Below are 23,461 nucleotides of genomic sequence, written 5' to 3'. Positions count from 1 at the left end.
TGAAAATCCCAGGTCAGCAGTTTCTGAGATATTCAAACCACCCACCTGGCAACAACAATCATTCCACGGTCAGAGTCACTTAAATCACATTTCTTCCCCATTCTGATGTTTGGTCTGAACAACAACTGAACCTCTTGACCATGTCAGCATGCTTTTATGCACTGAGTTGCTGCCACATGATTGGCTAGTTATATATTTGCATTAAAGAGCGGGTGTCCCTAATAAGGTGACCACTTTGCTTATGTTTGGGTCAGGCATGCTGATGTCAGTTTCCACTTGACCCCTCAAACAGAAGTACTTAATTCCATTGCTTCCATTTAGTCTCGATTGGACAATTCTTTTACCTAGATCTTTATCTGCCCCTGATCAACAATGTCTTAGTTCTCTCCAGCTGCCCTGAAGTGACCCAGGATGATTCAGTGTCATTTTCCAGTTGAGGATTTGCCAGGGCTTTGCATCATGTGACAAGTGGGGTAATCATAGGGGTCTGGAAATGAGTTAGGGAACAGCTACACAGTGAATTTCATTCAATCAATGATCATAACTATTGCAAAAAGCTTTTTTTTAGGACCACTGGAACACAAGGGAAAGCCCATTTATATGGTACACTGGAACTAATGAGGGCAATATTGCTGTCCTTTCAACTTATCACTTTATGGCAACTTCATCTCTGAACTTCTGAGATTTCCAACACTGCCTGACATTGAGATGTCACAACCTCCATCCTCTGTAACCGGACAAAAAAAAACCCCAGATTGCTGGGGGAGCTCAGCAAGTCGGGCGGCGTCTGAGAAGGCAGAGGAATGGTTGAATTTTCAGGTTGAGGCTGTGCATCAAGACTGAACGTTGCAGGGCCTCGACCCAAAACAGCAACAACTTCTCTGCATCTACCAGATGCTGTCTGACCCATTGAGTTCTTACATCAGTTTATTCTTTTACTCCAGAGAATAGCATCTGCAGCTGATTGTGTATCCTCTGTAAGTAGCTGTGATAAAATGACTTTTGTCCAGTTGATTATATTGTTTGGGTACCTCATACTGCGATTGCTTGTTCCATTCCTAGCTACCCTGTTGCAACTGGATGCTGATAATTTTTGCACCTTCCACTCCCATATCCTCCCTCTCTCAACTCTTGCAGGTAGATGAAATTCTATTCTGCCCAAACAGTGTCATCTATTCATGTCTACTCCATCAAGGGCAATTATTCTGTTCTCTCCAACCCTCCCCTTCATTGCAATTGCAATAGTCAATTTTCTCACTGTCTCCAGTTGTGATAGAAGGTCATCAGACTGACACGGCAATTCTGTTTCTTTTTCTATTTATGCTAACTACAATGCTGAATTTTTCCCGTTTCTTTTCAATTTCTGATGCTACCTAAAATTACTTCCTGGTCCCAATCTATACCCAACACCCTGTGCACTTTTACAATTAAACTATTGCTCAATTAACCTGAAAAAAAATTTATATGTTCCCATCACTGCTTTGGGCAGAAGACAGTATCCCAGAGAGTAGCAACTGGATGCATATGCTTGTCACTCATATTACTTGTGATTGTTTGTCAATTATTTTGGAATTATCCTCAAGATATCTGAGCTGTTGGATTCCGATGCTTTTAAGACAAAGGATATCGCCCATTGTGTCTGCTCCACCATTCCATCACAGATGACTTATTATCCCTCTCAACCCCTTTTACTGCCTTCTCCCCGTAACCTTTGATGCCCTGACTAATCAAGAACCACTGCTTTAAATATACCCAATGACTTGTTCTTCACTGTCACCTGTGGAAATGAATTCCACAGATTCTTCACCCTCTACCTAAAGAAATTCTTCCTAATCTCAGTTTTGAAGGGACACCCTTCTATTCTGAGACTATGTCCTCTGGTCCTAGACTCAGCACTATAGCAACATCTTCTCCATCTCCAACCTATGTAGGCCTTTAATATTTCAATCTGACCCCCCCCCCCCAATTCTTTTGTGATCCATAGGTTCTTCAGAAGTGAAACTATTGTTAGCTAGTTTATCAAGTGTTACATGAACAAAGAATGAACAGAAAAGGACAAAGGAAAGAGCAGTTGTGGCCTTCTTGTACTCAGACCCAAGATACTGTAATCAAAAATTCTATTTGATAACAATTAACCTATAAAATAGTCAAATTTGAGTGGTTTGACACCTGTTATTGAAAACTTAGAAGGCTCTAGAAAAATCGGAAGCCACTGTACTGCAATCACTGGAAATTTCACTGAACAATTACATGTTCATAAGTGACTATGTAAAATTGCAAGAAAGCACAGGAAAGTTAAACTACAAGAAAAATAACATTTCTACATTCCAATCCAACAAGGGTATTGCCAAAACTCCACAGCACAAGCTTCAGAATACGGAGCTGAATTCACACTTAAGTGGATTAAATAAAATAATGCAATAAACCATCTCAGAGTCCTGAATACTTTTCAATTACTATATTGCTCTCATGTTCTGTTATAATCACTTTGAATGAGAGAAATCAAAATATGCCTTAAATTATTATTCAACTGGCAAAGGAAAAGTTGTATTTCATTAATTAAGCACATAAGAAACACAAAACTTATTAATATTAATTAGAGCACTGTTGCTGCTTGATATCAATGTAGTCAATATAGCGATTTTTTAGCCCAAAAACATCAAACATTACAAAAAGGAGATTACTGAAAAATAATCTGTTTTTACAAAATAAAGTCAACACAAGTTGCTGCTCCCTAGGCTGATGAACAACTCCAAACACAAACCCACCCCACCACATTCACTTTTATCATTTCCTGTCAGAGTCACCTTATGCACAAACATTCCTGTGCCTAGTGTCACTTTATGTACATACATCCAATCTATGTGTATTAACTGTCTTATGTATTTATATTTATTGTGATTTTTTAATTATTGTGTTCTTTATAACCATATAACAATTACAGCACGGAAACAGGCCATCTCAGCCCTCCTAGTCCGTGCCGAACACTTACTCTCACCTAGTCCCACCCACCTGCACTCAGCTCATAACCCTCCATTCCTTTCCTGTCCATATACCTTTCCAATTTTGCTTTAAATGACAATACCGAACCTGCCTCTACCACTTTTACTGGAAGCTCATTCCACACAGCTACCGCTCTCTGAGTAAAGAAATTCCCCCTCGTGTTACCCTTAAACTTTTGCCCCATAACTCTCAACTCATGTCCTCTTGTTTGAATCTCCCCTACTCTCAATGGAAAAAACCTATCCACGTCAACTCTATCTATCGCCCTCATAATTTTAAATACCTTTATCAAGTCCCCCCTCAACCTTCTACACTCCAAAGAATAAAGACCTAACTTGTTCAACCTTTCCCTGTAACTTAGGTGCTGAAACCCAGGTAACATTCTAGTAAATCTTCTCTGTACTCTCTCTATTTTGTTGATACCTTTCCTATAATTCAGTTACCAGAACTGTACACAATACTGCAAATGAGTATCTTACTGTGTTTTTGTTTGTGCTGCATCAGATCTGGAAAATCAATTATTTTGTTCTTCACTTGTGCACATTAAACAATCATGAATCTTAAGCAAAGTGCTGATATTGGTATTAGAGAGTTTGCTGAAATCTGTCCAGGTATGCTGCAAACCTTGGTGTTTAACTTGGTAAGTCAATGAGATATTATGCATGGCAGCACAAATACCAGATGTCATCTACATATGCAGCATGCATTCAGAGTATCAGCATAGTCAAACCATTTTGGATGAATGAGACATGCCTGTTATTGGCATGTTGTGATTTCTTAAGACCCTCCTGCTACAACATGAGGCATTGATTGGAGTCGGGGGGTGGGGGGGGTGGGGGGGGAAGGACAAGTGTTTGGAAAAGGAAGTTAAGTGAAAGAGTAGAAAGGGTCTGAGAAAACAAGTGAAACAGAGAGATAAAGAACAACAGCCCCTCTAAGGTGTGTGTGTGCACTACTGGCGCACAAAGGAACTTAAACTGCGCACCAAACAGCTATAACCTTCCACTTCATTGGCATGTTAATTATATTTCATAATCGTACACAATCACATTGCCTTCTGCTGTTTCCGATGCAGACGGTGTTGACAACATGGAGTTTGCAATGATTTGTCAGCAGATTTTAGAACTGGCTTATTTATACTGTTTTTATTGAAGTATTCAGTGTACACATGTTAATGTCACCGGACAAAAAATTGCACAGCACAAGATTTTTGTGCACACTGGGCATTACAAATTAGAGGTAACATTGATAAAGAGAGGGAGAGGTGGCACCCATTTCTCACAACCCAGTGACCCATGAAGACAGTTCCAAATACAATTACACTCAGTGGCCACTTTATTAGGTACACCTATACACTTGCTCATTAACACAAACATATAATCAGCCAGTTGTGAGGCAGCAACTTAAAGCATGAAGGCATACCAACAAAGCCAAGAGGTCCAGTTTTTTTTCAAACCAAACAACAAAATGGGAAAGAAATGTGATTTAATTGACTTTGACTGTGGAATGATTGTTGGTGCTAGACAGGGTGGTTTGAGTATCTCAGACTCTGCTGATCTCCCGGGATTTTCAGACACAACAGTCTCTGGAGTTTATAGAGAATGGTGCAATAAACAAAAAATCACCTATAGTGCGGCAGCTCTGTGGGTGAAAATGCCCTGTTAATGGGCGAGGTCAGAGGAGATTGGCCTGACTGTTTCAAGCTGACAGGAAGGCAACAGTAACTCAGGTAACCATGTGTTACAACAGTGGTGTATAGAAGAGCATCTCTGAATGCACAGCACATCGAACATTTAAGTGGATAGGGTAGAACAGCAGAAGACCATGCACATATAGGAGGTACCTCATAAAGTGGCCACTGACTGTACATTTCCATTACAGTTCTGAGTAAGGTTCAAGACATCCTACTGAAGCTTAATATTTAGGAGGCTTATATTCAATAGCAGTAAGAAAAGTTCTTCAGCCTGTTCACTGAAGCATTTGGAGTCTGAGACTGTCTTAAATTCTCTGTCTTGGAGTTACGCTTTTACAGTGAAAGCCTTTTCTTGGTGACTTTGTAATCACAGGCTCTGAAAATTAAACCTTAGAATGTGGCCAACTGTTTATTTCAGACTAAGTTAATGGACTTTAAGTTAGTGTCACTCTCCGGTCTTCGTCCATAGCTCATCAAATGCCTCTCTTTATGAAGTGTTTCAGCCTCCACCACCTCACAAAGCAGTGATCCCCACAATAAAACTGTGCTCTAATAACTCCCCTAAAAATCTCATACCAATTAACTTTAATGTATGGTCCTTATTTACTATGGGTGGTCTGGGTGTCTCATAATTTTGCACATCTCAATTAGTTCTCCCTACTGTGCTCCAAAGGAATTGATCCGAGGATGGTCAGTTGCTTTTTTACATTTATAATTCAATGGTCTTGGCAAACTAATAATTCTGTTCTGCACCCTTTCAAGTATTGTTGCATCCTTTTTGAAATGTGGTGACCAGAACAATACACGAGTACTCTGGCTGTTACCTAATGTTTCATACACAAGAAGACAAGAACATAGGAGCAGAAGTAGACCAGCAAGCCCGTCAAGACTGTCCCACAATTTCATATGATCATGGTTGATATATGCTGGCCTGAACTCCTCTTTAGTTAAATCATTTTCAGCATGAGTCTGAGGATTTTGCTCTTTTATTCTACATCTTGGCCAACAAAGTATTGCATATCAGAATCATAACACACATCAGAATCAGAACCAGGTTTATTATCACTGGCACCTGTTGTGAAATTTATTAACTGAGCATTGAGCAGTTCAAAGCAATACATGATAATATAGAAAGATAAATAAATAACCAAGTAAATTGACTACAGTATATATATATGGAATAGATTTTAAATGCAGTACTGCAAAAAGAGAAATAATGTATATTTTTTAAAAAGATTAAAAAGTGAGTTAGTGCTCATGGGTTCAATGTCCATTTAGGAATTGGACGGCAGAGGGGAAGAAGTTGTTCCTGAATCGCTGAGTGTGTGCCTTCAGGCTTATGTACCTCCTACCTGACAATAACAATGAGAAGAGGGCAGGCCCTGGGTGATGAAGGTCCTTAATAATGGATGTCACCTTTCTGAGGCACCGCTCCTTGACGGTGTCTTGGATACTATGGAAGCTAGTACCCAAGATGGAGACTTTTTGTCACTTCTTTCAGTCCTGTGCAGTAGCCACCACACCCCACCCCCCTCTCCATACCAGACAGTGATGCAGCCTGTCAGAATGCTGTCCGTTATACATCTATAGAAATCTTTTCAAACTCTTATGAAATATAGCCGCTGTCTTGCCTTCTTTACAGATGCATCGATATGTTGGGAGCAGGTTAGCTCTCAGAGATCTTGATACACAGGAACTTGAAATTGCTCACTGTCCCCACTCCAAACCCTCTATGAAGATTGGTTCATGTTCCTTTGTCGTACCCTTCCTCTCATCTCCATCTGAGATTCTACCAACAATGGTTAAATCATCAGCAAATTAATAGATGGTATTTGAGCTATACCTAGCTGCACAGTCACGGGTATAGAGGGAGTAGAGCAGTGGGCTAGGCAGACACCCCTGGGATGTTGATCGTCAGTGAGGAGGAAATATTACCAATCTGCACAGATTGTGATCTTCCGATTAGGGAGTCAAGGATCCAATTGCCAAGGGAGGTACAGAAGCCCAGGTTCTGTGGCTTGTCGATCAGGACTGTAAGGATGATGGTGCTAAACACTGAGCTATAGTCAACAAACAGCATCCTGAGATAGGGGTTTATATTGTCCAGGTGTCCTAAGGCTGTGTAAGAGCCAATGAGATTGTATTTGCTGTAGACCTATTGTGGCAATAGGCAAATTGCAGTGGGTCCAGGTCTTTGCGGAGGTGGAAGTTCATTCTAACCATTACCAACCTCTCAAAGCATTTCATCACTGGCGAATTGAGTGCGACTGGGTGATAGTCATTGAGACAGCTCACACTACTCTTCTTAGGGACTGGCATAATTGTTGCCTTTTTCAGGCAGATGGGAACTTCCGACCATAGCAATGAGAGGTTGAAAATGTCCTTGAATACTCCTGCCAAATGGTTGGCATGAGTTTTTAGAGCCTTACCATCGGGGCCTACTGCTTTGCAAGGGTTTACCCTCCTTCATGGCAGTCTAACATAAGCCTCCAAGACAGAGATCACAGGGTCACTGGGTGCAGCAGGGATCTTCACAACTGCAGTTATATTCTCCCTTTCATTGAATTGATCTGGTAGTGAAGCATCACTATCATTCATGCTATTGAGTTTTGTAGGAAGTAATATCTTGCAAACCCTGCCGGAGTTGACATGCATTTGGTGTCGCTTCCAACCTCACTCAGAATTGTTTCTTTGCTCTTGAAATGACCCTCTACAAGCCATACCTAACTTTCTTGTACAGACCTGGGTCACCAGACTTAAATGCCACAGATCTAGCCCTCAGCCTACGATGTACCTCCTAGTTCATCCACGGCTTTCGGTTTGGGAATGTACAGCAAGTTTTCAGAGGCGCACACTCATCCACACAGCTTTCAATGAAGTTGGTAACAACTGCGGCATACTCATCCAGGTTCGAAGATGAATCCCTGAATACAGTCCAGTCCACCGATTCAAAGCCATCCTGTAGGTCCTCCTGTGCCTCCCTTGTCCATACCTTCTTGGTCTTCACTACTGATGCTGCAGTCTTCAGTCTCTGCCTATATTCAGGGAGCAGAAGTACAGCCCGGTGATCAGACTTTCCAAAGTGTGGGCGTGGAATAGCATGGTAAGCATTCTTGATGATGGTGTTGTTTCCTCTGGTACTATGAGTGATTTGTTGATGTTAATTATTTAGTGACTTTTTCAACCTGGCCTGGTTAAGATACTACAAAATGATGGTGAAGGCATTAGGGTGCGCTGTTTCGTGCAAGTTGATCCCATTGCTCAGATCGTCTAGAGCCTGATTGACATTGGCCTGAAGTGGAATGTACTCTGTAACCAAAGTGATTGCAGAAATCTCTCTTGGCAGGCAAAATAGACAGCACTTAATTGCGAGATATTCCTGGTCTGCTGAGCAGAATTGGACAACACTGATACATTTGTTTACAGAGAGGAGTTGATTTTGAGGCCTACTCCCCCACCTCTGCTTTTGAGAGACTCGACATATTCCATTTGCTTCCAAAACCACTTTATCTCCCTCCATTTCCCTACTTATTGGGTAATTCTGTTCATTCATACTTCTTCGCCTCCTACCATCCACTGTGTGTTCCACTGTCTTGTTTGTCCTCCCCAAGAGCACAACTTCACTACTTAGCTAATTGAACTCTACATGCCATCAGTGAGCAGGCTAAACTGTCCACCATTACATTCTACTACCGAGAACATTCTTCCTGACCACTAAATAAACACAAACAATTTTGATATCATCTGAAAACATCTTAATTATCACTTGGTTCACTTAAGTATAAATCAGTTATTTTAAAGAACGTTTATTCTGCAGATTATTTATTTTAATGGTCCATGATATAATAGACATAAAACATAAAGACAAGGTGTGACTGATTTATGCACAAGTTTGATTCAAACTGTACTTGCTTTTATTAATAGAGATGAATGTATTGTATATATTTACATAAATTATGTTTCCTTTTTTTTAGATAAAAATATTAGCTGATTTAAATTGCCTTAAAATCTAACTGAATTATCTGTTACTGTACCCCGTGATCTTCACAATAGATTTGATGCTACGTCTGTTAATTTTATTGAACAGAGCACCACCCATCTCAGGACTCATTGATTTGTCTCATCTTGACTTTCATCATAAATTTGTATTGGCTTTTATTGAAAAGTGTGGATTTACTTCAGTAACATATTCACTTCGTTTTCTTCACTATTACTTGAGCCAGGAAAAAGAGATCTGTGTGATTCTATTCTGAAGTTCTAACCAACTGCAATGATTCTCAGAAGAGAACAGCTCTGCTACTTCATTGGTTTCACATCTTCTCATCTCCAAACAGCTGGGGGGACTCAGTGCACAAATTTTATCATGCAGGCTAAACCCTCTTCTGCTTGTGACTTCTGTCATTTCCTTTACCTGAAATGTCTTTCCACAATCTTTCTCTCCAATTTGGATTGAACGAAGCTGGCCATATCTTCCTGTGAATTCCCATTGAGCAGTGGAGTGTGTTGTAGTTCTGTGGTTCAGAAGAGCTGCTGCAAGTCCATGTTTCATAGTGATGTTTGATCTGTCCTCAGCTACAAATTGCTTCAATGTTTGTGTACAGCACAAATGGACCTTAACATTTCCCATTTAAAAATGGATGAGAAGAAGAACTAAAACTATTCTTTGCTCAATTACTGGATTCTCCATAAATTGTATCATCTGAAACAACATGAATTCTGAACAATTACCTTATACATCTTCTAGAAGATAATGTGATAATTAAAAAAGAACGTGACAATGCACATATACTGTACTTATAATACCTGCTTGTTTAGACCGTAAGACCATGAGATATGAGAGCAGAATTAGGCCATCTAGCCCATCGAGTCTGCTCTGCCATTCAATCATGGCTGATCCATTTTTCCCTTCAGCCCACTCCCCGGCCTTCTCCCATAACCTTTGATGCCATGTCCAATCAAGAACCTATCAATCTCTGCCCTAAATACACCCAACGAACAGACCTCCACATCTGCCTGTGGTAACCAATTCCTCAAATTCACTACACTCTGGCTAAAGAAAATCTTTGTTTTAAATGGACACCCCTCTATCCTGAGGCTGTGTGCTCTTGTCCTAGGTTCCCCCACCATGGGAAACATCCTTTCCACATCTACTCTGTCTAGGCCTTTCAACATCTGGAAGGTTTCAATGAGATCCCTCCTCACCCTTCTAAATTCCAGCGAGAACAGACCCAGAGCCATCAAACGTTCCTCATATGATAACTCTTTCATTCCCAGAATCATCCTTGTGAACCTCCTCTGAATCCCCTCCAATGCCAGCACATCTTTTCTTAGATGAGGAGCTCAAAACTGTTCACACTACTCCAGTTTCTTATAAAGCCTCAGCATCACATCCCTGCTCTTGTATTCTAGACCTCTTGAAATGAATGCTAACATTGCATTTCCCTTCCTCACCACTGACTCTACCTGCAAGTTAACTTTTCAGTTATTCTACAGAAGGACTCCCAAGTCCCTTTGTATCTCAGATTTGTGGATTTTCTCCCCATTTAAAAAATAGTCTTCTCATTTATTTCTTCTACCAAAATGCATGACCCTGTATTTTCCAACACTGCATTTCATTTGCCACTTTCTTGCCCATTCTGCTAATCTGTCTAAGTACTTTTGCAGCCTTCCTCAACACTACATGCCCCTCTACCAATCTTTGTATCATCTGCAAACTTGGTAACAAAACCATCTATTCCATCATCTAAATCATTGATATACAGCCTAAAAGGAAGTGGTCCCAATACAAACCCCTGCGGAATACCACTAGTGACTGGTAGCCAACCAGAAAAGGATCTTTTTAATACCGCTCACTGCCTCCGACCAATCAGCTAATGCTCTAACCATGCCAGTAACTTTCCTGTAATATCATGGACTCTTAACTTGGTAAGCAGCCTCATGTGTGGCACTTTGTCAAAGGCCTTCTTAAAGTTCAAATGTACAACATCCACTACATCCCCTTTATTTATCCTACTTGTAATCTCCTCAAAGAGTTCCAACAGGTTTGTGAGGCAAGATTTTCCCTGAAGGAAAGCATACTGAATTTGCCCTTGCTTGTCCTGTCACCAAGTACTTCATAACCTCAACCTTAACAATTGACTCCAACATCTTCCCATCCACTGAGGTGAGGCCAATTGGTCTACAATTTCCTTCCTGCTGCCTTCCTCCTTTCTTAAAGAGTGGAATGACATTTGCAATTTTCCAGTCCTCTGGCGCCATACTAGATTCCAATGATTTTTGAAATGAGAATCTGGATAGTGGTGTTGCACATTTCCCCAATGTTGACTATTTCTTTTGAGCCCTGGTAACCAAAGGCTGAAAGCAAATATTTTGAGACTAGTGGAAATCCATAAGGTTTCACCTATTCTCCCTGTACACACAATTCAATCCATTGATAAGAAACACAGCGCAAAATTGGGCTAACATAGATTCCATAACCTCAAGGTTCCAGTTCTCTTTTTATTTACTTAGTCTCTCAGATTTGGAGACACAGATTAAATGAAATAGTCCCAAAACCCAAACCATCCCAAAATTGGCATCCAAGTTCTCAATATCTCTTTACTTCAACCTAACTGACAGAACATAATTTGTTTCATTTAAGTCTATGACTCACATCATGGTTCAAAATTCAGAATTTCCCATCAAGGTTATTCTAAATTATATGAACAACTGTCAACACCCCAGGAATTATTGTAAAAAAAAATGCATTAGTGTTTTCAGTGAATCAGTACAGCCTTGGCATTAAGACATCAAAACCAGTACATCACTTCTCTCACACCTGTATATTTCTAAGATGTAGACTACAAATAATAGTCATCTTAAAGCTGAAGAAAGATGTCACAAAAAATTCCAAGTTCACTGGTAGAAGAAGCAAACCAACAGCAGCATCCACCCCCACCTCCCCCCGCCAATATTACCAGTTACACGCAGTCAGCTCCAACTGGAAAGCCAGACTCTCAAAGCAAACACAAAGTACACGGCTGATGATGTGGTCAAATCAACACATACAAACAAGCTGGATGAACTCAGCAGATTGGGCAGCATCCGTTGAAAGGAGCAGTCAACGTTTCGGGCCGAGACCCTTCGTCAGGACTGAAGAAGGAGGGGGCAGGGGCACCATAAAGAAGGTGGGGGGAGGGAAACTCTCAAAGCAAACGCTGTTCTGAGTTCCTTCAAGGAAAGAGATTAGCAGGTGGACAGAAGAAAAGATTCTGGGACATTCTCAAAATGTCCTTGAAAACATGCAAAATCCCTATCCATTACCACTCAAAATTCAGGGTGGCACATCATCCACAAATCACGAGGAATCCCATGCCCAGAATGTGACATCACGAAATACACAGCCAGCCATCAGCACCAAAGCTGCAAATCCATCACTAGCTTCATCAGTCGCCTCAGAACCCATCAGCCTGGAGTGGGAACAGTCATCTTCAATCTTAAGAGACCGACAATAACCAAAGAAACAGAGAACAGCCCAAAATGATAATAATCTGTTGGACCACCCAAAGGAACTTTATCCCAGTCCACTCTTCATGAAATTACTTCCCTCTCTTAGAGTTTTACACTGTAAAGTAATTACTCAATAACATATCCAAATCCAAGAAGTCATTAATTGGATTAATTCTATTTGTATACAAGGGTCCTAATAGTGGCATTTTTAATTACAATGAACATCTATTTATACTTAAAGATAAAGAATAGCTTTATTTGTCATATATACATTGAAACATACAGTGAAATACATTGTTTGTGTCAATGACACAACACAGTCTGATTAAGGTAAAAGAAGGAATAGTACAGACTATTATCTAAATGAGGTGAAAATTCAAACATCAGAGGTGCAGAAGGACTTGGGAATCCTTGTGCAAAACTCACAGAAGGTTAATTTACAGGTTGAATCTGTGGAAAGGAAGGTGAATGCAATGTTGCCATTTATTTCAAGGAGAATAAAATATAGAAACAAGGAGATAATGCTGAGGCTTTATAAGACATTAGTCAGGCCGCACTTGGAGCATTATCAATAGTTTTGGGCCCCGTATCTCAGAAAGGACGTGTTGTCATCGGAGAAAGGCCAGTGAAGGTTCACGAGGATGATTCTGGGAATGAAGGGGTTAACATATGAGGAGCATTTGGCAGCTTTGGGCCTGTACTCACTGGAATTTAGAAGAATGCGAGGGGATCTCATTGAAAACTCCCAAATGTGGATAAAGTGGATGTGGAGCGGATATTTCCTATGGTGGGGCTTTCCAAAATTGAGGAGCAGCCTTTTAGAACAGAGGTATGGAGGAATCTTTTAGCCACAGAGCAGTGAACCTGTAGAATGCTCTGCCACAGACTGCAGTGGAGGCCGAGTCAATGGATATATTTAAAGCGGAAGTTGATAGTTTCCTGATTTGTCAGGGCATCAAAATATGGCAAGAAGGCAGATGTATGGGGTTGAGTGGAATCCAGGATCAGCCACGATGGAATGGTGGAACAGATTCGATGAATAGCCCAACTCTGCTTCTATGCCTTATGGTCTTTTGGTCTAATTGTGAGTGTCCCCATGCTAACATTCCATGCCTACAATTTACTAACCCTAACAGGTATACCTTTGGAATGTGGGAGGAAACACACATGACCCTGGGGAGGACGTACAAACTCCTTGCATACAGTGGTGGGAATCAAGCCCGATCCCTGATTGTGAATGGCTATGCTATTCTACTGCCCTTATTTAAGATAATACGCACTTTAAAGAGGGCCAATTGTAATATTCTCTTTGTCATTTTTAAAATCAATCTTCTATCAGCTGAAACCTACAATAACATACTGCCACGGGGCATGATATAGTTGAAACAGGATGGTTTACTGATAGTTACTGAAGCTGAAAACAAATGGTTTGACATTTTTATTGAAATAGCAGGTGGAATAATTCCATTGGTAACATTAATCAATTTCTGGCAGCAAGGCTTTGGCTTCGGTAGTTTCGCATCAGAAGTTCCACTCCAGGTCTTCAGCTTTTAATCTAGTCTGGCACCTGTCCTCTGTCGTAGAAGACACCTTCTGAATAAAATTTACACAAAATCTCCATACACCTATTCAGAACAGCAAGACAAATCGATTTGGGTTTTTTAATATCATTATTAATCCTTCCTTGCCAAATCATGGTTAACCCATTATTTACTCAGTTTGTCATGTGTGAGAACTGACCGACTCAATTTTATTCATCCCCCGTTTATGCCTTCTCCAGACAAATCGGCTGTGGTTAATCACTCACTCTCAATCAGTTCACTACACAGGTTCCATTCACTCTCATTGGTCACCACTCCATTAGATATTCCCTTCACCTCTACCGCTTCTCTGCAATTTAAGGCAACATTGTTTTGTCATTTTTCCTGATTCCGAAGCAAAGCTCTCAGCCTGAAACATTAACCCTTTTTCTTCTCCCACAGATGTTGCCCAACCTGCTAGTTGAGAGTTACAGGGTCTGTAATTATTTTGTATTTTGACTGCCTGCAACTACAGTCCAAAAGTAATTTGTTGGCTGGGCAGCACACTGGTTCACTTTAAAGAAGCTATTTCAGGTTCTTTTTAACAATGTTAATTCACATTGTCCTGTCAGTGAAGCTTTGAGAGTACAGAAACCAGCAGGAAGTGAAATGCATCCTTAACTAATAGACTTTTAGTTAAACTCACTTTCTATTAGGCAGAATTATTGACTAGTTGATCTATTCATGGTGAACAGCTCTCCAAAGATTATAGTGTTTGAAATGCTTATTGCTTCTCTGATGTTTTCCTTTTCTCCTGAACACTGGTTTATTGCAGAATTTCTGATCTATGTGCATAATTTATCAGCTTGTTAATATTCATAAGCCCCTGCCACAATCTGAAGCAATAAAGTGTATGTCTGCTTATCAGCAAAGAAAAGGAATTAACTTAACTTTAAGAAGAGCAATCTGTTGATATTAATGACTGGAATAACATGCAGGGTTTGGATATTCTTAAGAACAATCTTTAAGAAAACTGATTAAACTGAGGGATATTATTACAGGTAAATAGAATTTGATCTTTTTTCAGGCCCCCATTATCAGCACTGAATGTTAACAAGTCAATGGTTAGATAAAAAGCAAAGTTTTCTCTGCCCAGTATGAACAGTGTTGTAGATTTTCTTTGGAAAAAGAAGTTGGATATTTATATTATTTACCAAGCACTTGAACAACATAAATTGTTCTATAATTTGCTGCAATATTTTACTTCTCTTCCAAAGTATCGAATGCAGTATTTCTTGGCCAGTGAGGCATTTTCCAGTTGTCACTCCAGTCTCCTCATTCAGTGCCTATCTTAATTCCAAAAAGCAGAAGATTTATGCTCAAACCATGCCCTTTGAGAATTAGGTTCAGACTGCAAAAGCTTAAGGATAAAATACTGCAGGTCTTCTACCTTGTCAAATCCATGTCCTGAGGAACTGATAAGATGAGACTCTGGAGCAGAATTAGGCCATATGTCCCTTCAAACCATCACTAATTTTTTATCCCTCTCAACCCCATACTCCTGCCTTCTCCCCACAACCTTTGATGCCCATTTTAATCAAGAACCTATCAAACTCCACTTTAAATATGCCGAATGACTTGGCCTCACAGCTGTCTGTAGCAATAAATCCACAGATTTACCACCCTCCGGCTAAAGAAATTCCTCCTCATCTCTGTTCTAAAGGGATGTCCTTCTATTCTGAGGCAGTACCCTGTGGTCCTGGACTCTCCCAGTGCAGGAAACATTCTCTCCCCTTCCACTCTATCTAGGCCTTTCAACTTTCGATAGGTTTCAATGAGATCTCCCCCTCATTCTTCTAAACTCCTGCGAGTACAGCCCAGAGGCATCAAGTGCTCTTCAAATATTAAATAGTTCATTTCTGAGATCATTCCAGTGACTCTCCTCTGGAACCACTCCAGTGCCAGCACATTCTTTCTTAGATAAGGGGCCCAAAACTGCTCACAATGCTCCTAGTCTGACTGATGCTTTAGACAGCTTCAGCATTACATCCTTGTTTTCATGTTCCGGTCTTCTTGAAATTAATGCTAACATTACATTTGCCTTCCTTACCATCAACTCAACCTGCACATTTACTCGGTATGATTTTTATTATTAGATGGACCAAGATACTGGTCATGCAGGCCAAATCATTACACAGTGCATTGAGACAGAACAAGGCAAAGAAATAACAATACAAAATAAAGGGCAACGGCTCCAGAGAGAGGGCAGTGCAGGTGCAAGGTCACATCAAGGTGGAGTGTGAGGTCTAGAGTCTGTTTTATCACACTAGAGAACCATTTAATAGTTTTATAACAGCAGGGTAGTAGCCGTTCCTGAGCCTGTTGGAATGTGCTTTCTGGTGTTTGCATCTTCTGCTCGGTGGAAGAGGTGAGAAGAGAGAATATCTGAGATGGGCAGGGTCTTTGAATGGCATAGCCCAATCAACCGTCCAGGTTGCAAAGTGCCTGAAAAGCCCCCAGCCTCCAATGCCCCCTTTTCCAGTTTCCTGCATTGCATTCAGGTTTATCAATGTAGCATTCATATTTACATTAGGCCAAAGAAAATCTTGACACATTGTCCACAAGCCAGAAGGGAGCTGCAGATTGAAGTAAGTAACATTTATGTTTATGTAGACGTTCCACTCATAATCCTTTGTTACTACACAGAAAGGATTAAGAGATGTTTTCCAACATCTGCTGCTACTCAGTGTTAGTTATCTCAAACATGTATCTGTAGTTGATTCACCTCTCACCAAACTAAAGCTAACAAAACATCACATCCTGGGTAATGCCAGAAGGCACTTCATCACATAAAAGCCAGCAGAAATCTGGAATCTACTTCCTACATAGGTCACAAGCCAGCTGAAAGGTTCCAAGCAGATTTGGATTGATTGGATAAATGGAGCTAAGATGCAAATCAGCTATAGTCTAATGAAAGGCAGAGAAGTGTGCAGAATGACCTGCTCTTGTTCCTGTTTCTCTGAGGAAACCACACCAGTTTTTAAATAAAAGTCACATTCAAAGGGTAAGAAGGGTTTCACCGCAGAGCGTTTGTTACCTGCAATAGTTATGATTCCCAAGGCCTCCTTCCCCATTTGGGTACTTGAGGGTGTTGTAGGGGTGCTGGAAGGTTTCATTCCAATACAAGCAGGGCTTTCCTCCGTGGTCTGAGGTTTGGTTCTGGCAGCCTCGGTAGTCGGCCCCATTTGCTGTGTAGCATTCTATAAGTGGCATAGAAAGAACCTTGTTAAACTGTCTGAGTAAGCCCTCTTGAAAGACACCTGATCTAGTACTGTTGGCACAGATAAAGTCATTTATTTTGCTTTAGAAGACGAAATCCAATTTACATTAAATTTTTTAAGACAGCTCCATTTCAGCCCGCAGAATTATTTTCAGAAGCATGACTTATCTCAGATAGGACGCAATTACTACTTGCTTGACTTTCCTGCTGACTTGGTCGGTCAGACAAAGAGCATGCGGGAATTTCTGATTTAATTAAATTTCAATGCAATGTTTAAAATAACAATCCCTAAAGGAATTAGGAATGTTCCGTTCCACTTAGCTCTTTATCTTGACCCAGAAGCTTTGCCGGTAAATATGCAACAAACAAGTAGAAACAGGTATAGAGAGGCTCATGTCATAGACACTTTATTCACGGGGCATTGGAATTGTAAAGCCACACTCCCAATACCTGTGCCAACCCCCAACACGTCCTTAGTTGTTAGTGCAAATGATGCATTTTACTGTACCTGTTGATTACACAAGATAAATGAATCGGAGAGAATAGGAGGCAGCCTCAATGCAGAACGGAATAACTGCTGTCTGTTCTGCTTCTGCATCTTATGCTTCATACAGAGTAGAAAGAGGCCTCAGAGTACCATGTACATACATGCAGTGCCCACTTCACGCGGTACCTCCTGCACCTAATAAAGTGGCCACTGGGTGTGTGTTCATGCTCTTGTGTTGCTGTACACCGTCCACTTCAGAGTGCGACGTGTTGGGCATCAGTGATGCTCTCCTGCACACCACTGTTGTAATGTGTGGAGATTTGAGTCACTGTCACCCTCCTGGCCATTCTCTTCTGATCTCTCTCATTAATAAGGCATTTTCACCCACAGAAAAGCCACTCACTGGATGTCTCTTTTTCTTTTTCCACGCCATTCTCTGTAAGCTTTAGAGACTGCTGTGCGCAAAAATCCCAGGGGACCAGTAGGTTCTGAGATGCTCTCAAACTACTCCATCTAGCACCAATAATCATTCCATGATCCAAGTCACTTAGATCACATTTCTTCTCCATTCTGATGTTTGATCTGAACAACAACTGAACCTCTTCACCACATCTGCATGGTTTTATGCAATGAGTTGCTGTCACATGATTGGCTGATTAGATATTTGCATTAATGAGCATGTGTACAGGTGTACCTAACAAAGTGGCCACTGAGTGTATGGCCCCTGAAAAAAATCTGCCCAATTTGTTCATATTCCCCTGCCTTTTACCTGTGCTCCTGCAATATTCTTCTTTTCAGCTATACATGTCTTTTGCTAATTGGATGGAAAAGCAAGTAAAACAGATGGTAGCACCATTGGCAAATTTCACATTTAAATGCCCCACCTCTTCACACATCATCACTTGTTCAAGCAGAAGTCTATATCAATGCAAGTAATTATGGCCAAACAACCTTCTCCTACCCTTTCTTATCTTCACTACCTAAAAGTGGGCTACGTTCTCACCAACAGTAAAATAAATACTCATTTACGTACAGTGGATTCTACCGTTAACTATGGGATCAATAGCTTGCAATCCTATTGCCACACTATTTGGTTTTGGTGCTGGTACTTTGACTTGGTGGTGCAAAATCTAAGTTAGTAAGTCTTTGAAGGTCTTCTCATGTGGTGGGCATCAGATGCTGCTGAGACCAAGGTCACAATGAAGGCCATCTTTGGTTAGATCCTGAGATCTCCTGGGCTATATGTTATAAATAGCCACATAAATTATATGAACGAACAATGGCTGGGAAGAAGGTAACTAAGTGATGTTGCATCCTCTCAGGAATGTTCAAGCCTTGAAGATGCAGAATTGATACAGTTTTCTTATTCCTGGCCATTCTCCAATATTCAAAATGGGCTTGGACATTGGCCTAAATAAGGCTGAACTCAGCCATGATGCCCCACATGGTGAAATAAACTTCAGTGCCCATAACCAGGGCTCCCACATGCATATTAATGGCCACTCAGATGAGAATACTGCAGAAATCTGCCTCCTTGCAGTAAACTCCAGCAAGGAATCAAATTCCTCCAACGTTTCAAAAGATCAGAATTGTGCAGATGCTGAAAATCTGAAGCAAATTCAGGAAACACTAGAGTCAAGCCATTGACCTGAACCAATATTTCTCCACAGATGCTGCCTGACCTGACAAGTATTTCTACAGTTTCTACAGATACTGAGAAGCTGCCTCCTTGATATAAGGAAATAGTGTGCAGGAAATGGCGATAGTTATGATACAATTTTTTATTTTCATAGGTGTGAAGTTCAAATGTAGCCAATTCCATCAAATTAAATTGAAACTCTTGAAGCAGTTGCTTTTGCATCTCCAAATAACCATCCATGGGGACTTAATTTGCTCCACATGCTATTTTTATCATATCAGTTCACACCTTTTTGTTAAATTTCTGTCTGCACTATTTTAACACAGTTGTTAACTCGTGATTAATACACATTACATTGACTCTTGCCTGCTATTTTTGCAGAGCCAATAGTGTGCTTGAAGATAACAACACGTTAAAGAAATACAGACATCAATTAAACACAAACAAATCCCTTTGGCCCTTGTGGCTAAAGGGATCGGGGGTATGGAGAGAAAGCAGGTACAGGGTTCTGAGTTGGATGATCAGCCATGTTCATACTGAATGACGGTGCAGGCTCGAAGGGCCGAATGGCCTACTCCTGCACCTATTTTCATGTTTAAACATGTTAACCAACCTTCAACACGGAGCTAATTAAATCTCTTTATAATTCCTTGTTCCACTAGGATTAAGGTTCATAACATGAAACTATTTCTCTCTGCACAGATGCTGCCTGACCTGCTGAATATTTCCATCTCTTTCCCTACCCCATCGCTGCTACCAAGACTAACTTGGTTACCTTCTTTTACAGTCTGATTAAGGGTTTCAGATCTAAAAATTTAATCACTTCTGCGTCCGTGGAGGCACCTTGGCCTATTCAGTTTTTCCAACATATTCTGATTTTATTTCAGATTAAAACCACCTTCAGTTCTTTTAATGGAACTTTGTGAAATTGTGCAATTACTGAACATAAAAAGTGATTGGTTGTAACCTGCATTTTAACTGTCACCTGGTTACATTATTGCAAACTGCTTCTTCTCTCCTTTCTCACCCAGTTACTAACTCCTAAATTTGACCACAAACTGGTCTGTTCCTTGGTTCCACACCATACACTTGGCCCAATTCCTAATGTCAGACAACCAATCCCAAGCCCTGTCAAAGGAATGCATTACAAAGTGGACAGAGAAAGCTATTCAAGAATGTGCTCAAAGCGTGCTTGAAGCAATGCAAGACCCCCAGAGACTCTTGAGAATCTGTGAACCATTACCTCTCAGAAAATGACTATTCTAGATAGCAATGACAACCTCATGCAGTATTCATGTATCAGGAACTGACAGGGAACTACATAAGTGGCAAGACTGGAACCCACATTCAGAAACTATCCAACCACCCTCTAACTGTCCCCATGAAGCCAATATGGGAACCATCAATTCTTTCATAGTTTATGGCCTCGTTTGTCATCTCAAAGTTCAAAAAGGCATCCTTAACTGCAGAAGAAGCCTAGGAGCAGAAGGAAGAGAATTTTACAAGGTCTAAATGATGCCCAAAGGATGAAGGTCTCACCTATCTAAAAAACAAACTCAGACACCTTAAAATTACAAAGGTCTTTTGTCTTATGACACATTAACAGTAATCTCTGAAAATTTATCTTAAATATTTAGTTGATTTAGTGGCTATTCTCTTTTGAAGGAGAGAACTTTGGGTTCAAATTAAATGAAAGACTGTTTGATATTCTTACTTATTAATTGAAGTAATTGAAGATATTCTTACTTATTACTTATTACTTATTAACTACAGCTTCAATAGTAACACTTAACCTTCTTTCTTCTGAGTTACTCCTTCAGAGCAAGTAGTTGTTCTTTATCTGCCCTATTGAATCATTTTATCATTACTTTCATCTTGAATGGGCCACCTTTTAATCTGTTGTACAACTTGCCACATGTATCTCTCAGCACAAACAAAAGAAAATCTGCCGATTGGAGTAACCGACAGAGGATGAAGTAACGGGCAGGTCCATTACTGCCAATGCCGGAAATCTGAGCTACACGCACAGAATGCTGGAGGAACTCAGCAGGCCAGGCAGCATCAGGACTCTGAAGAAGGGTCTTGGCCCAAAATGTCGACTGTTCCATAGATGCTGCCTGGCTTGATGAGTTCCTCCAGCATTTTGTGTGTGTTGCTTATATCTCAGTTGCTTTGTTGAATCAAGTCTCTGATCTTGAAGCATTAGAACAGGGATGCAGGTGCCTTCAAACCTGTTCCACCAGGTATCTACCTCAACTCTACTCTCCCTTCCTGGCTCAGTATCCCATAACTTTAGCAAACAAAAACCTATCAAATTTAAGATTTGAAAGCATCAGAGTCAGATGCATATGTAAAAAAAGATTCTAGTGCTTTCCCAGTGTATATAATACGAATAATGCACATTTACTGTATAAATTCTGAGGTGGCGCTGTGGCACAGGTGGAAGAGTCACTTCCTCATAGCTTCAGCTGAGCTAGGTTCAATCCTGATCTAAGCTGCTGTCTGTGAGGTGTTGGCTCATTCTCCCTGCAACTGTGTGGACTTCTCCTGGGTGCTTCAGTTTTCTTTAAGGTCTTAAAGAAATGTGTGCTGTCTAGGCTAGTTGGCCAGTGTGAATTGTCCCAAGTGTGCATGTGTACTATAAGACCACAAGATATAGGAGCATAATTAGGCTATTCAGCCCATCAAGTCTGCTCCATCATTCAATCATGACTGGTTTATTTTCCCTCTCAACCCCATTCTCCTGCCTTATCCCTGTAAGCTTTGATGACCTTACTATTTCAGTACATACCAACCTCCATTTTAAATATACCCAATGACTTGGCCTCCACAGCAATGAATTCCACAGATTCACTACCCTCTGGCTAAAGAAATTCCTCCTCATCTCTGTCCTAAAAGAAAGTATTAGGTACTATGAATAATTGATGGGAAGTATAAGATCAGATTTATCCAAGATGTGTGACAAACAGGTGCTTGATAGTGACTATTTACAGTGCTTTTCTGTGAAGTTTGAAAGAATAGATTTTACAATTTATCATCATTCTTTGCATCACGTGAAGTTTAAGATGGGTTTGAGTACTACCAATACAAGTCTAGCCCAGGTGCCTGAAGTTAAAGTCTCCTCTTTCTGCTGGTGGATAAAACACTCTGTGAAACAAGTGCAGGCAAATTGAATCCAGCTTCATGTCAATACAAGTCTGATGCTTAAAACTGCTTGAAGCACAATGCTAATTGGTATTAAAGTGATTCTCTCACTCTTGAGGGTAGGAGGATATCTGGCGATGGAAATATCTCACCAGGGCAGTAAGAAGTGTTCTTGTTGGTTATGTGAGTGAGTGTTAAAATATTCTCAGCATCGCCACCCCTCTGAGGACAGCAAGCACCAATCTCAAAAGGAATATAATTAAAGAGTCAGAATCACTATATTATCACAAGCAATTTACTATGTTTATACACAGGGGATCTTCTGCGTATTTATCATTAATAAGCGAAGACTGTGTTGTAAACTTCACACCTGAGATGTGAACAGCCTCTGCCCATGAGCAAAACTGCCACCGTATCAAGCATAAACTATTTAATCAGTTTAAGAGTATCATTTGCTCCAGTATCTGAGTCTGATTTCCAATGCTCTGAGATTACAACATCAAGAAACTGAGTTTTAAAGGTTGTTCCTCAGGTTCAAAGTTCAATGTAAGTTTATTATCAAAGTTAATTTCTTATATGTCACCATATAGAGTACCATCCTGAGATTCATCTTCTTGCAGGCATTTGTAGTAGAACAGAGAAATACAAGAGAATCAATATAAAACCACACACAAAGGGTAACAACCAATGTGTAAATAGAACAAATACGCAAACAAAAATAAGTAAATAAATAATACTGAGAGCATGAGTTGCAAGAGGCCTTGACATCGAGTCCATAGTTTTTGAAATCAGTTTAGAGTTGAGGTGAGTGAAGTTTGAAAATTTTTAAGACGTGTCAGGAGTGAGTCACCATTCCATGTAACAAGTATGAGAACCACATCTTACAGGGCGGGAGCCTTTTGAAAACATCGGATCTCATTGGGAGTGAGTCATTGTTCTTAGTAGAAAATGAAAGTGTGACACCTTATAGGGAAGGAGCCATTTGGAAACATCAGATCTCACTGGGAGTGAGTCATTGTTCAGAGTAGCAAATGAGAGTGTGACATCTTTCAGGGTGGGAGCATTTGAAAACTCCAAGTCTCATCGGGAGTGAGTCTGATTTGAGCCAATAAAAAGAAAGGAGTTACAAGCAGAGCAGCCATTGTGGGAGTGGGCCGTCTTAGGTGAGAACAGGCAGAGGCTAAAGGTGCTGAGTCCATGGAGTTAA

The 23,461-nt window shown here is 40.5% G+C and overlaps 1 protein-coding gene across 2 annotated transcripts in view; it reads right to left on the bottom strand.

Annotated features, from left to right (window-relative positions):
- kremen1 (kringle containing transmembrane protein 1) overlaps positions 1-23,461 on the bottom strand; it is a 218,071-nt gene that overhangs the window by 140,739 nt on the left and 53,871 nt on the right. The window contains exon 2 of one of the 2 annotated variants that reach the window (XM_073065438.1): positions 16,802-16,964. The exons of the other annotated variant lie outside the window; for it this stretch is intronic. Within the exon in view, the coding sequence (XP_072921539.1) occupies positions 16,802-16,964 (163 nt within the window). The remainder of the gene's footprint in view (positions 1-16,801; positions 16,965-23,461) is intronic. 2 annotated transcript variants of the gene reach the window in all.

Source organism: Hemitrygon akajei, chromosome 14 (genome assembly GCF_048418815.1).
Source record: "Hemitrygon akajei chromosome 14, sHemAka1.3, whole genome shotgun sequence".
Taxonomy (NCBI): Eukaryota; Metazoa; Chordata; class Chondrichthyes; order Myliobatiformes; family Dasyatidae; genus Hemitrygon; species Hemitrygon akajei.
This window is presented reverse-complemented; position numbering and strand designations above follow the sequence as displayed.